This window comes from Suncus etruscus, chromosome 1 (genome assembly GCF_024139225.1).
Source record: "Suncus etruscus isolate mSunEtr1 chromosome 1, mSunEtr1.pri.cur, whole genome shotgun sequence".
Taxonomy (NCBI): domain Eukaryota; kingdom Metazoa; phylum Chordata; class Mammalia; order Eulipotyphla; family Soricidae; genus Suncus; species Suncus etruscus.
This window is the reverse complement of record NC_064848.1, coordinates 144,916,766-144,932,485: the sequence shown is the minus strand read 5'-3', so window position 1 is coordinate 144,932,485 and position 15,720 is coordinate 144,916,766. Positions and strand designations below refer to the sequence as shown.

Here is a 15,720-nt window from a genome sequence, read left to right as displayed (position 1 = left end):
TTTTGTTTTCTTAAAAAGTATTTATTTTTTTACTAGTGAGGATGAAACAGGCTAAGAAGTTTACAGAAAAGATACCCATATATAAAGAAAAACAATATCAAAATATTTTCTGATCATAATTTAGAAATAAAGTAGTTCTATAAAAAGGAGACAATTTCCCCCCCAATTCATCTCTTCTCCAGAAGAGCAAAGCAGAGGCTCTCAGTTCCGGGATATCCTCAGAAGGCCTCGGATACGTCTCACAAGGGCTTGAATAAAGCTAGAGCGAGATCGAACTTTTGAGTACAATCCTTCAATGTCCAGAAGCTTCTTTTGTAGAGATTCCCCAAAAGCGTTGATGGCATCCAACTGGAGCTAGAGGTGACAGATGACACGTCATTATAAAAACTTAACTCTTAGCTTTTTATTCTGTTTATTAGTTCTTTTTTTTTGGGGGGGGGGGGGGTCACACCGCAGCACTCAGAGGTTACTCCTGGCTCTGTGCTCAGAAATCGCCCCTGGCAGGCTCAACACACCAAATGGAATGCTGGGATTCGAATCGCCATCCATCCTGGACAGGCTGCATGCAAGGCAAACACCTACTGCTGTGCTATCTCTCTGGCCCTATTTATTCTATTTTTCACTGTTTAAAAAGCCTCTGAACTTTTGCTATGTGTTCTTTCGGGTACCTAGTTAATTAACTAAGACTTTACATCTTCACCCTAGAATTTATTGGTATAATGAAATATATAGAAACATATAATTAATATATACTATTATATATCATATATAAAGTATAATGATTGAAAGATATAAATATATAATACCCTTTGCTTTCTTATATAAATGTGTACATTTCTAATTTTTGTGGGGAAGAGAGGTAAAGACAGTTTTTACTGGAACTATTTAGAAATATGTAAGGGGAGAAAGAGGGAGAGATATGTGTTCAAGAGAGAACACAGGCCTCTCCAGAGTGGAAATGGTAAACAGGGACTTGAAGAATTAACCAGCTCCTGAATCCTGTATAAAACTCTGTATACAAATGTAAAATTCTGGAGCTGGAGCAATAGCATTGCAGTAAGGCAAAGTTTGCCTTGCACACAGCCGACCTAGGACAGATCCAGGTTCAATCCCTGGGATCCCATTTAGTCTCCAAGCCTACCAGGAGTAATTTCTGAGCACAGAGCCAGGAGGAACCCCTGAGCGCCACCGGGTGTGGCCAGAAAACCAAACCAAAAAAAAAAAGCATATAGCATCGACTATCATTGCTGACTTAAAGCTGTTCAACAACATGGCTAACTCGCTAACTGCCATCCTGATACACCAACAGACACCAAAACATTTCCTGAAGGCCCATCCAAGTAGCTATAAAAAAAGAAAGCAATGGAAGGGGAAAAAAATAAAGATTGAAAAGGAGCATTTCCTTTTCGCTTCATTTCATAATCTGAAGCTTTTAGCTTACTTTTACATGGAAACATGAGAGTGCGAGGGGGGGGTGACCCATCTTACTTTAGACTCTAGATGCTAGAAAATGTACATACGATGAGTCTTATGACAAACTGAAAAAAAATTGCTGCTACCAATGCAGCATGATGTGACTGCTCCTCTATCTCTTCCAACATTCTAATGAGAACGACCATCAGGATATGATGGCTGTCTAGCCAATGTCTTCTGGACACCGTTTTTCCTGCCTCATTCTGTACTGGACCTTGCTTTGCATTGGGGTCCCTACACGAACCCGTGATGTAAAAGTTGCTGCTGTCAGTCAGGAAGGAGTGAGTATGCCCAAGGCTGCATTGGGTCTGGTCAGCCTTCGGACTACAGCCTCAATGATGCTGAGTCAGCTGAGTGTCTTGCCAGGATAAGAAAGGCATGACACCAGGGTTACTGCATGTAGGTGTTTTTTCCAACCCTGGGGAAGCATGTTCTGAGCAGAGCATCCTAGAGAAGAGCTGGCAGCATCTAATTTCTCCTACCATGTTGGGAAAGGCATGGGCAGAAATGTGACTTGTTTTATTACTGTATGATCTTTTTTTTTTAATATATTTATTTTAGGTTTTTGGGCCACACCTGGTGGCGCTCAAGGGTTACTCCTTGCTCTGTGCTCAGAAATCTCTCCTGGCAGGTTCATGGATGCTGGAAATGGAACCTGGGTCTGTCCCAGGTCAGTCAAGACAAATGCCCAACCGTTGTGCTATTGTTCTGGCCCCTCATTACTGTATGATATCTTATTTATTTTTGTTTGGAGGCACACCTAGTAGTACCCCAGGGCCATTCCTATTGTATTACTAGGGGATGGAGGTGGGGTTCCTGGCCTTCACTCCTGGTAGTTTTGGGGGGAGATCATATGATATTTGAGAGCAAATCCAAGCCTCCAGAATACAAAATGTGTGCGTTAGAACTTTGCACAATCTCTCTGACCCAGAATTCTAATTTTTTATTTATGTCTATTTTGGGGTCTCCCAAATGTGGTCAGGAGGTCCTGGGGCAATTTCAATCAATACTTGGCCCCATCATCCTTGGATGCCAGGAACAAAAGGTCACCCTGACAGAGCTCAGAGGACCAAGTGGTACAGGCAATCACTCCTGGGGCATCCACATGCCAGGGAGATGGTCCGGTCTTTCTAACATGGCCCTGGCCCTGTAAAATTCGTAACGAGCACCACAATCTCGCCTTTATTTCCTGAAAACCAAGTGTGGAGAGGCCGGAGTGATAGCATAGTGGTAGAGCCTTTGCCTTGCATGTAGCTGAACTGGGACGAACCCAGGTTCAATTCCCGGCATCCTACATGATCCCCTGAACCTGCCAGGAGTGATTTATGAGAGCAGAGCCAGGACTAACCCCTGAGCACTGCTGGATGTGGCCCAACCCCCCACCCCAAAAAAAAAAAATCCACTGAAGTGTGGAGTAAAAATGTGAGCCTAGAAACTTGGTAAAGCTCACCAATAACACTTAGGATTTTCAGATCATAGTAATTCCAGTATCTGAACTGGAAATTTGTACAGGCCTTACCCTACTAGGATACACAGCAATGAAAACTTAATTTGGATCAATCCCAAGACTGAATTACCATTCCCATTGCTGATGCGAGTAAATGGAGGCTCAGAAGTGAGGTCAGATCAGATCTTTGCCAAGAACCTGGGAACTCATGGCTTTCCCTTTTCACTTTCAAGCACAAAGAAACGGTGAAAGAGGACAGGCCCTCACCTGGTCTAGGTCGTGTTGGCTCACATGGGTCAGTCCACTTCTAAAATCCAGGTTGGTGTCTGAAGCAAAGGAATCTAGAAATAAGCAGCACGAGGTCACAGAAGCTCTGCAAAAGCACGTCTACCAACCCCAGGAGAAGACCTCAGCGGCCCATGCAAATGGGGCCAAATCAGGGGACACAGCTTCAGCTCCCATAAATGAAAGTCGAGAAGGGGCAGAAGACCAAAGGACCCAAACATGCTTTTCCATTGGGCCAGTTGCCTCCAGCTATAAGAACCAGGGCCTGGTCCAACCTGCTTCTCTACTCATTCTTTTAAAAAAGACAGGTTCAATATTCTTCTAGAAAATGATGTTTGGGGTCGGATCGGTGGCACAAGCCGTACAGCATCTGTCTTGTGCGCGCTAGCCTAGGACGGATCACATCCCCCAGCGTCCCATATGGTCCCCCAAGACAGGAGCAATTTCTGAGTGCATAGCCAGGAATAACATCCCTGTACATCACTGGGTGTGGCATAAAAACCAAAAAAAAAAAAAAAAAAAAAGGTTAGAAAATGGTGTTTCCAGGGAATACTGAAGCTGGCCAATACTGATCAGCATGTAACTGAGGTGATGCAAAGATAATCTGATGTTCTTTCTACACCATTTCCTATGGATAGAAGTAAAATACAAGGGGTGGGGGAAATAAAGCTGAGATGTACCCAGTAACTAAGGGACTCTGAATTACTCAACCCACTCCTAGGAACCTGGAAATGGAAAATGCAGTTAAGATGTAATTGGTTTTCCAAGGCACTCAGATATTCAGACATTTGAAGGCTTGCTGCTGTGCTGAAGTTACCTTGCAGTCTTTGGCTTCTAAGTGAGGGCCTGGAGGCAAACAGGGAATCTTGTGGGTCTGTCGGGGTGTAATGCAACAGGAAGTACTCCAGGTGGCGCCAGAGAATAAACAGGCAGGTCTCCACGATGACTGTGGGCAGAGCACCATGAAAGGAAAACCTCTCCTTGAGGTAAGTTTTTTACAACCGGGCTCCTGGGAAGGAGGAAGGAGGTAGAAAAGCTACGACCACTTACTACTGAGCCCAGAATCTTAGGCTGGTATCTCCAGAAAGCAGCCAGGTGTGATGAGGATGGACTGGGTGTGGGACCTCGAGGCTTTTATCCCCCTCCCCATCCTTAGCATCCATTCTGCCTCTCTAGACTGTTTGGATCATTACCAACTAGGGAAAGATTATTTTTTTTAGGAGAAGATTTTTGATTGCTTGTTTCTGTTTTTGTTTGTGTTTGTTTTGGGCCACACCTGGCTCAGGGGTTACTCCTGGCTCTCCACAGAAATTACTCCCAGAAGGCTCAGGGGACCATTCGGGATGCTGGGGATCGAACCCAGGTCTGTCCCGGGTAGGCAGCTTGCAAGGCAAATGCCCTACTGCTATGCTATCGCTCTGGCCGCAATTGGTGTTTTAGTTGTTGTTTGGTTGGTTGGTTTTTGGGCCACACCCAGTGACGCTCAGGGGTTACTCCTGGCTATATGCTCAGAAATCATCCCTGGCTTGGGGGACCATATGGGATACCGGGGGATCAAACCGCGGTCTGTCCAAGGCTAGTGCACACAAGGCAGACTCCTTATGCCCTGTGCCACTGCTCCGGCCCCTGATTGCTTGTGGGTTTTTTTTTTTTTTTTTGGTTTTTGGGCACAGGGGACCCTATGGGATGATGGGATTTGAACCACCAATCTTCTGCATGAAAAGGCTTTACCTCCATGCTATCTCTCTATCCCTGATTGCTTGTTTTTAAGGGCCACACCCAGTGATGTTCAGGAGTTTCTTCTGGCTCTGCACTCAGGCAGGCTCAGGGACCATATGTCATGCTGGGAATAGAAAGTGGGTTGGCCAGGTGCAAGGCCAAGTGTACTACCAGTACCCACTGTTCTGATCTCCAGGCCTGGGAAAGCTGCCCTTTTTTTTGGGGGGGGGGCCCACACCCGGCAGTGCTCAGGGGTTACTCCTGGCTGTCTGCTCAGAAATAGCTCCTGGCAGGCACGGGGGACCATATGGGACACCGGGATTCGAACCAACTACCTTCGGTCCTGGATTGGCTGCTTGCAAGGCAAACGCTGCTGTACTATCTCTCTCTCCGGGCACTTTTTTATTTTTTTGGAGGGGGCACCTGGATCTGAACTGGGAAAGCTTTTTAATGGGCCTTTACTGGAAAGAAATCAAAAGCAGTATGTTCCTGTTGAGAGGATTCTGAAGCCCCATCCTCTAAGAATAAGGAGCCTGTGAGCTCCTGAATAATCAAGAATAGGTTCCTGAATTTGAAGACCCTCTGGTAAGCAGGTCACCATTCAAAACCACTCCCCGATTTTTTGAAGGATACAAGAGCAAAGGGACAGCAGTTTTGCTCGGTTGTTGATCAACTTCACCAATCGCCGCCTTGCCAGAACGTATTTTTGGGCAGTGGAGATTTTATCGACACCAGCAGGCATCAAGGACTGACACAGCTAGGAAGAAAGCATATGTGTTATGTGTGGCACCACGTTATGGAAACTCTGCTCAAGAAAAAAGGTTCCTAGTGATATAAAAGAAAAATACTAACAAGTTGAAATATCATTATAGATGAGTCCTTATCAATGAAGTAGCAAATTAATGAATAAACAAGTCATGTCCCTGACATGGTCACTTCCAATCAGCTGTTGGACTCCTAACCCTGGATCTCCAGTCAATGCAGTTTGTTTAGATTTTTTTTAAGAAATATCATGAAGAAAGTTTTGTTTACTTTTAGGGCTACACTCAAGAACTGGTTTCGTTTTATTGTTTATTTTGGGGGACCAAATCCGGTGACGCTCAGGGGTTACTCCTAGCTATGCACTCAGAAATCGTTCCTGACTTGGGAGACCATATGGGATGCCAGAGATCGAACTGTGGTTCATCCTAGGTCAGCTGCATGCAAGGCAATGCCCTACCACTGCACCACCACTCTCTGGCCCCGAAGTTCGACGTTTTTCAGGATATTTCTTCTTTGCAGGTGCTTGTCCCACCAGGACGGGAAGTACCTCTGGACTGGCCCCTACCCCTACCTGTTCTCCACCATGGGGATGGTCCTACTCTTCCCAATCAAGAGCTCGGGTCAAAGAGTCTTCTTCTGTTTTCAGTCCCACAGCTATCCTGTCTGCCTGCTGGTATCTTTTTGTCTGCTAGCAGATAGCTGTGGTGGAAGTTCCTGAACCTGTTTTATTTCCCTAACCTTGTGTGGATTATTTCCCGTGTCTCGGTTGCATTCAAATTGTCTTTCCCCAGTACCTCTGGGACTGGATTATGAGACTTATACTACACTCAGGGGTTCTTAGGGATCATTCCTGGTACTGGTGGTGCTCAGGGAACCTTAAGGGGTGCCTAAGATTGAACCAGGGTCAGCTGCATTTCCCTCTCTAGTCCCTACCATGGCGAATTTTTTGAACAATGTCTATAGCTCTCAGCATCTGGGAGAAATGTAGACTTTTATAGAGCTTAACAGAGATAGCATCGAACAGGAGGTTATAACCTCCTGGAACCAACCTACACTCTCACAAGGCATGCCCAAAACACGAGCATGCTTTAGTATTGTGACACCCTTGACAGCCTGTGGAGGAAAGTGGGGCAGGCAAGATCCTCTAGCTTTGCAGGACAGCTGAACTTCCTCTGCTCGTACCTCACTGCCTGTCAGTTAGGCAGTCAGCAGACACAGGTGATGGGAGAAAAGGGATGAAGGACAGCCTTAACTCAGTCACCCATCTTTGTCCTGCAAAGCTGTGGGATACTGGGTAAGTTGTGTTCTGTGTCTCTATGGCCTCCTCTGAGAAACAGGAGTGGCAAACCATGACTGTGATATTTAGACAGACAGAATATGGTACCTAAGGCCTAAAACACGGGGAATAGCCACCCATCAGAAGCATAGAAAGAGGGAGCTGGCTCTGACCATGCGAGGGGTTCTTGTGACACTCAGTGCACAGCAGAATGATTCAAGCCCCAGAGGCTCTCAGGTGTTTTTGCCCTGGCCTAAGCTGGATGTCTTAAGCTGGGCTGTGCCAAACAGGAAGGAGGCAGCTAGCAGAAAAGAAAGCCAGTAATGCAGTACCATCACCACAGGAAAGAAAGAGTCAGTGTTTCCTAGAAAATGCCTGGAGTGACTTGAGACTCTGGGTTACTGGCAGGAAATCAGGTCACAAAGGCCAGTCAGGTCACTTAAATAAAATTTCCCTGAAAGGATTCTGAAGCTACTGAGGGCACAGGCACATCTTTCCTGATGAGTCGCCTTTCTAGAAAATGCATCTGCAACAGAAACACGAGTCTCTCAGCACAGATTAGGTCAGCAAATATGACCAAAACTCTGTAGCTGAAGGGCAGGTGCTTTTCTTCTTATGGTGGGTGGTGTTCTTGAGAAACCAGAAGCATCAGTGCCTATGAGGCAGTGGCTGGGTGAGGGTTTTGTAAGCCCCATGGCAAAAGCACAATGGCTCCCTTCGTCTTCCTAAACACCTCACCCAGGCCAAGAGCCGGGCACACTCACGATGTGCTGAACGCATGCCAGATTCGTACCTCTTTGATCTCGTCAGGGGGGAGCTGCTCTACATTCTGCAGCTTGGTGACACTCTGTCGATGGCTGTCGTAATAGCTGAAGAAATCACTGGCACTCTGTTTCAACAGATAGAGAATGATGCCCAGAGTAGGCAAGCGCCAGTAGGGGACCACTGGAGTTTGGGTATCTAGAAGGATGATTAAAAGAAAGTTTCATTTACCAACACATTACGATGTATCATTTTATGACGTGATGCCCACAAATTTAAGGACATGTAAACTATGATTAAAACCAACCTAGTCTACTTTTCAATGCCACTTTGTTTCCGTGGTATTTAAAGTTCAAAGGAGTAAGTAGGAGCTTCTATAAACAGGAATGTGTCTTAAGACCAGAAGCTTTGGAAGACTAAGGAAATCTGGCAGATACACATTGAAAAATCTCTACAGAACTATAAACCTTTACCCCCCACCCACTTCATGTTCACTCATACACCAGTTCTCACAAAATACCGATGCTTCCTCATCCCAGGTGAAGAACCTGTTTCTCCTCATAGACTGATTTCCACTCTACATTTGTTTGTTTGCTTGCTAAAGCACTGCTAAACCAACTCATTCTTCCAAAGAACTTAAAAAAAAAACACAATAAAATATTCCAGAGTATCAGTGGATTTCAATGAATGAGCCTGTTACCACAGTAACGCCAGCTGGGCAGCAAAAGAAATGAACTTTCCTTGGGCCTTCTGGTAAAGTTGCAAAAAAGAAAGGGTGATGCTGGAGCTGTTTGTGAAAGGAGAACAGTAACAGGCACTGTTCGGAGAAGGCTTGGGAGAGTAAAGAGGAGCATTTGAGCCTTCTGACTAATACATCTGAAGGGCTTCAGTTCCATTTGGAAAGCATCTTCTTGCTTTGTTTTGGTGGCACAATCAGCACTATTCAGGGGTTACTCTTGGCTCTGCCCTCAGGAATCACTCCTGGAGGTGTGCAAGGGAATAAAATATGGTACCAGGGGTTGAACCCAGGTGGGCTGCATGCAAGAAAAGTGCCTTGTTCACTGTACTATCATTTCTCTGGCCCCTAGAGTATCTTTGTTCAACCAAAACCCCAGTTGCTACCAAACAACATGGAAAAGCTGCTTCTGCTTCCTTCATTGCCATCTCCTTTCGCTTTGTTCCAGTGTCAGAGCTCCTGGCCTTCTTGAGAAAGGAACACAGAGGCTGTTGCCTCCTGCTAGAACCTCCTGGATTCATCTGTTTGGCCTCTGCCAGTTCTGAGTGAAGATGAGGGGCCGGTGTAATGCTGCCCATGACATGGAGCCTGTCACCAGGAAAGACTTAGGAGATCGAAACCAGGCCAGAAGCTATGCAGAGGGGAGGATCAAACACAAAGCATTTCAGTGCTCACTTGCCCGAGTCTGGAAAATACTCAGTGGTACCAGGCCTGGACTTCATGTGAGGAGGACTCATGAGAAATGGAATGACAGAATCAAATTCCATAGAAAACAAAGTAGAGGAGCTATGGAAATTGACTCTGGCTCACAAGTCACAGCTAACAGCAAAGAAGACTGCTAACAGCAACTAGCAATACTAGAAGGAATGAGGACTGACGCCCACACAGCACACAGTGGCAGGCACTGCTCCACAGGAACCACTTTACAAAGTGACACGACTGACCATAGAATGAGACCCATTGGGGGGGGGGGGGGGGACATCGGCAGAGTGGCAGTGCATCACTATCGATGTGTGTGTGTGTGTGTGTGTGTGTGTGTGTGTGTGTGTATGTCAGAGCTGGGCTATAAAACTAATTATAAGTGTGTGTGTGTGTGTGTGTGAGAGAGAGAGAGGAGAGAGAGAGAGAGAGGAGAGAGAGAGAGAGGAGAGAGAGAGAGAGAGGAGAGAGAGAGAGAGAGGAGAGAGAGAGAGAGAGAGAGAGAGAGAGAGAGAGAGAGAGAGAGAGAGAGAGAGAGAGAGAGAGAGAGAGAGAGAGAGATCGAGATCTGGCAAGGGTGTGTGTGTGTTATAGAAGCCAGAAGGCCCACTGTGTGTGTGTGTGTGTGAGTGATACAGAAGCAAGGGTGTGTGTTATAGAAGCCAGAAGGCTCACTGTGTGTGTGTGTGTTACAGAAGCCAGAAGGCCCACTGTGTGTGTGTGTGTGTGTGTGTGTGTGTGTGTGTGTGTGTGTGTGTGTGTGTGTGTGTGTGTGTGTGTGTGTGTGTGTTACAGAAGCCAGAAGGCCCACTGTAGATTGTACTTCCGGGATCAAGCTATGCTGGAGCTCTCCCTGGGCCTAATATTCTTTTTCTTGCCTTTTTTTTTTAATTGAATCACTATGAAGTACAAAATTACTAAGATAGTATTTTTATTTATTTATTTTTTGGTTTCGGGTCAGACCCAGCAACGCTCAGGGGTTACTCCTGGCAGACACGGGGAACCATATGAGATGTTGGAATTTGAATTGCCCTATTGCTTACTATCTCAGGCCTCAAAGATAGTATTTTTGTCTTTGTTTTTGGGCCACACCTGGATGTGCTCAGAGATCACACCTGGTGGTTCTTGGAGAGAGAGCACAGTAGGTAGGTTGCTTACCTTGCAAGATTGAATTTCAGGTGTACCGGATCATTTCAACACCAAGCCCTTCACCAGTGGTCCACTTCCTCAGTTTCCCACCTACCTTGGTAGCAGACACCCCCCCCCCCCACAACGCTGCCCTAGTGTTTCCCTTCCCTAACTTAGCCCCACCATCCCTGCCCTTGGCAAGCTTCCTACTGAAGGCCATTTTTCCTGCTCTTCATTTCTACTGATCTAGCCCTGATACTCTTTTTTTTTTTTTTGATTTGGGAGCCAAACCCAGCAGTTTTCAGGGGTTACCCCAGATCTGCACTCAGAAATCGCTCCTGGCAGGCCCAGGGGACCATATGGGATGCTGGGGATCAAATCCAGGCCTGTCCGGGTCAGCTGTGTGCAAGGCAAACACCCTACTGCTTTGCTATCACTCCAGCCTCTAGTCCTGCTATTCTTAAGCCTCCCAAACACTTGTTCTTGTATCTAGAATATTTTAAGAAAAAAAATATCTTATTAGCTCTTTACAAAGAGTCTGAGAGGCTAGAATAAAAGTACAGCATATAGGGCATTTGCCTTGCACGCAGCCAACCCAGGCTCTATCCCTATGGTCTCTCCTGAGCACCATGAGGAATAATTCCTGAGCACAGAGTCAAGATTAACCCCTAAGCACCACCCAGTGTGGCCCCAAAACCAAAATAAAATAAAATAAAATAGGGGATGGAGCGGTGATGCAAGTAGTAGGGCGTCTGCCTTGAGCGCTAACCTGGGACGAACTGTGGTTTGATCCCTCCCCCCCACCCCCGCACCCCATATAGTCTCCCAAGCCAGGAGCGATTTCTGAGCGCAGAGCCAGGAGTAACCCCTGAGCATCACAGGGTGTGCCCCCCCCAAATAAAGCAAAATAAAATAAAATAAAAAGTTTGAAGAGGGGCTGGGGAAATAGCTAAAAGGGTCAGGTGTGCATGCTTTGCTAGCAGGAGATCTAGGCCCTTAAAGTGATCCTGAGCACTAAGTCACAAGTAGTACCCCAAGCACCTACAGGTGTGTCTCACAAAACAAGCTATTTGTGTGTGTGTTGGGGGAGGGGGGGTTTATAAAGCTTCACACACTAAAACAATGTATATCTTTACAGAATGGTCTGATTTTAAAAAAGGATTCAAAATTAAGAGAAAACTAAAAAGAAGTTCAATAATTACTACTCTGTTAGCAGAGGACTACATTTTTAACGAAAACCAAGCAAAGTCACAATTCCATTTGGGAATCTTTTAGCCTGGGAGGAGGGGGGATTTCCCTCCTGAGGCAGCCTTAGAGACCTGCAGGGACCAGAAGGGGCCAGACCAGATCAAAAGTCACTACCATGAGACAGAAAACTTGTTCTAAGAAAGGGGTCTGTCTGGTCAGGATTCTTCACCGGGAAACTCACTTCTAGGTTTGCTGACTCAGTGGACAGGAAGAATTTCCTCTCATGCCACTAAAGGGCAATCAGGAGTTGGAATCTTCCACTAGGCACTAGGCACTTTCCATTCTTGCCAGCAGCAAACTTTCTGAGCACAGGAGAAAGGAAGTGTTGTGCAATATTAACTGGCTTTACCAAAGGAATTGTTTCATAGCTCCAGCCTAAATTATTTAAGTGTTTTCCCCTAGGAAACCGTAGATCCTTAAAGCTACTTGCTCAACTTCTCCCTTCAATGGAATCACTGCACACAGAGCATCTCTAAGCTGCTTTATTAGCTGCTTAGAGCTTCAGTGTTTGACAAACTTACGACTAAAACCAAACAAGCTCACGTCCCTTGCATCCCTGCCCATGGCAGACAAAGATGCTGAAATGAAATGTCAGGCAGAAAACAACTGTCTGAAGGATCCTGTGCAGGCATAAGGAGATAGAATCCGCCTTGCAGGACCAAAAACTGCCCCCTCCATGACTTGCAGCATGGGTTCAAGCTTTATAGGTGGTCACACAGGAAACATATTTCAGAGGTGATGAAGTGAGAGGAAACACTGACCTGTCAGGCTATTCCCAGCAGCAAAAGGAGAAAAGCTGAAAACTTAAGAAACCTGGGAAATCTTAGAAGAACAAGAGAAGGGATGCCCTTTGCCATCCTCATCAGTCGTTGACCTGTGAACTGTGTGCATGAAACAGTCTCAAAACAGCTAGCTCACTTTGTGGCCATAGAGCAGCAAGTAGGGTGTCTGCTTTGTGCATAATCATCCCGGGGTTAATCCAAGCATGCCATATGGTCTCCTGAGCCCCACCAGTTCAGGAGTGATTCCTGAGTGCAGAGTAAGGGGTAAGACCTAAGCACCAATAAAAGTAACACAAAAACAAAAACAGCTTAAAGGCTGTGTGTAAAGCAAACTCCTAACCCATTATACTATCTGTCCGGCCCCCTAATGAGTAACTGTAACTCTGCAATTCATGATGATTAAAATTTTTAATTATTGGGGCCGGAGAGATAGCATGAAGTTAGGTGTTTGCCTTGCATGCAGAAGGACAGTGGTTTAAATCCTGGCATCTCATATGGTCCCCCGAGCCTGCCAGGAGTGATTACTGAGCGTAGAGCCAGAGTAACCTCTGAGCGCTGCCTGGTGTGACCCAAAAAAAAAAAAAAAAAAAAAAAAAAAACCGAACAATTTTATTATTAAAGGGAAAAAAGGGAGGGCTGGAGTGATAGTTCAGCAAATAGGGCATCTGTCTTGTAGTGGTTGACCCAAGTTTGATCCCCTGCATTCGAGGCCTACCAGAAGTGATAGCTGAGCACAAAGCCATGAACATGGCCAGGTGTAGCCCAAAACCAAAAAAGAAAAAATCCCAAATTTCTACATTCTCTGAAGGGTTATAGCCTAGCTGCAGGTCTCACAACATTACCATACCATTCCTTGGTAGAGGCTTAAAAGTTTCCACTATTCAGTTCTCAAGATAAGTGTTCCTGACAGATGCAACTAAAGTAGAAAAATAATCATTGCAATTGAGTGGGTCAGATACTAAAAAATATTAGCAAGCTCACCTTGCCGGGGTCCATCTCTGTTAATGGTTTCTGAAAGACTTGGGGTGAAGAGGCACATGGTGTGCTGGAAAGTAGGTGAGCTCTGCAGCAAGAATGACTGGCAATACTCCATGACGTTGGCACAGATCTACAAATGAAGAGAAACCAGGACAGAAACAAAGATGGCCCCACAATACCCCAAAGCCTCGGAAATCCATACCTGAAGCCCCAAACTGGGATCATTTGTAAAATCATCCACATCTGCTATATTTTTTTGTTTTGCTTTTGGGCAAAATCCAGTGGCACTCAGGGATTATTCCTGGCTCTGCACTCAGCAATCACTCCTGGCAGGCTTGGTGGATCACATGGGACGTCAGAGATAGAACCTGGGTCGGCTACATGCAAGGCAAACATAGTACCGGCAAAACTATCGCTCCAGCATCTACAATTTTTATTCAACTATGTGAAGCAGGGTTGGACTGCATTTAGCAGTATTCAGAGGCCACTCCGGGCTCTGTGCCAGGGTTCACTTCCAGCAATGCCTGGGATCATTTGGAGTCTTGGATACCAGGTTGGCTGCATGTAAAGCAAGTGCCGTAACTCCTGAATCTTGTCAACTACTTTTTGTTTTATTTTTAGGCCACACACAGTGATGCTCAGGCGTTACTTCTTGTTCTACACTCAGAAATCATTAGTGGTTCAGGGGGCCATATGCTGGGGATCAAACCTGGGTTGATCACGTGCAAGGCAAAAGCCCTAATCACTGTGCTCCTGCTCAGACCCATCTTGTCAACTATTTTTAAAAACACAAGTCAAGCCAGGAATAGTTGAATGACTAGGGACACATACTTTGCACGCATAGGGAATCAAGTTCGTGTCCCCGCTCCATTGAGCCTCACAAGCACCAGTGGGTGTGGCCCTGCAGGTCCCTGGGCACCAGCAGGTCTCCAGCACCCCAGGGTCCAAGCAATTCTGCATCTGTGGGCCCCAAGCACTACTTGGAAGGACGCCAAGGGAAAAAATTAAAATGTCCATCGTGACATTCAAGGAGTCAATACACTTCTCACCCTTCTTACCTGTTGCATGGCCAGTTCGATCTCATCTTTCTTGTTCACTCGATCTCCTTCCACGTGATCATCTTGGAATTTGAACTGTCGTAATCTGTCTGAGCCACCAAAGCGACTTAGTAGCCCTAAGCACTGGCGCTAAGGAAGAAAAGAATACTTAGCTCATTTTAGCAGAAATCTTTCAAATCAGCGACCCTCCTTCTTGAGGGTTACTATGCATAAAAGCTTATTGGTTATTGGAATCAATTTTTAGAGGAACTAAATTCTGTTTGTTTAGTTTTGAGATCACATCCAATGAGTGACACTCAGGAGTAACTCCTAACTCTTCGGTCGGAATTACTCCTAGTGGTGCTCTGGAGATCATATAGGATCATAGGTCTGCCTTGTGCAAGGTAAATGCCTGACCCACTGTACTAATCTACTACACCAAGGGTCTAAATACTTATATCTCTTGGAGACAAGGGATACTGCCACAATCCAAGTAGACTTTTTTTTTTTTTTTGCAAATATATTGATGGAAGGCAACTCAGTAAAAGAACACTGGTAATAACATAACCACAGAGCATCTGCCTTGCACACTGCTGACCTGGGACAGATGTGAATTTGATTCCCAATATCCCATATGGTCCCCGGAGCCAGCAACGAGCAATTTCTGAATGCAGAGCCAGGAGTAACCCCTGAGCACCGAAAGGGTATGGCCTAAAAACCAAACCAAAACAAAACAAAACAAAAAAAACCCAAAAGGTTTGATAAGGCAAATTAAGAAATCTAATACAGGGGCCAGAGAGATAGCATGGAGGTAAGGCGTTTGCCTTTCATGCAGAAAGTCATCGGTTCAAATCCTGGCATCTCATATGGTCCCCCGAGCCTACCAGGAGCAATTTCTGACCATAGAGCCAGGAGTAATCCCTGGGCGCTGCCGGGTGTGACACAAAAACAAAAACAAAAACAAAAAAAAAAAGATTTCACTATTTCAAGTATTAAAAGGCAGCTTTAATCTATGCATATCAGATTTTCAGAAGAAATTTTACTTTTTGGTATAAGAAAGAAACACCAGACATTTGTGTGTGTATATAGCAATAAAGCTGTGTGTGCTGAGGATGTATGCATACATCTTTATCTTTCTATTAATGGAAAGAAAGAAGGCTCAGGGAAAAACAAGAGTATTTGGGTTCTGCTGAGAATGCAACACCTCTGGAGAGCTATTTGATAATCCAGGGACCCAGTGACTAGGTATGTTATTGACGTACTTACTTTGAAGTAAAATAGTTTTATTTAGAAAAGGGGCATAACAAAACATGACTGAATGAAGAAAGTAGAAAAGCCTGTCTAGAGTACAGGCCGGTGTGAGGTGGGGAGGAGGGACACTTGGGATA

At 45.5% G+C, this 15,720-nt stretch overlaps 1 protein-coding gene across 1 annotated transcript in view; it reads right to left on the bottom strand.

Moving 5' to 3' along the window:
• Window positions 1-15,720, bottom strand: part of NUP205 (nucleoporin 205) — an 85,685-nt gene continuing 69,965 nt past the window's right edge. The window contains exons 35-41 of the mRNA XM_049774270.1: window positions 14,354-14,482; window positions 13,299-13,425; window positions 7,756-7,922; window positions 5,558-5,681; window positions 4,023-4,151; window positions 3,188-3,261; window positions 1-354 (exon numbers count right to left, since the gene is read on the bottom strand). Of these exons, the coding sequence (XP_049630227.1) occupies window positions 202-354; window positions 3,188-3,261; window positions 4,023-4,151; window positions 5,558-5,681; window positions 7,756-7,922; window positions 13,299-13,425; window positions 14,354-14,482 (903 nt within the window). The 3' untranslated portion in view covers window positions 1-201. The remainder of the gene's footprint in view (window positions 355-3,187; window positions 3,262-4,022; window positions 4,152-5,557; window positions 5,682-7,755; window positions 7,923-13,298; window positions 13,426-14,353; window positions 14,483-15,720) is intronic.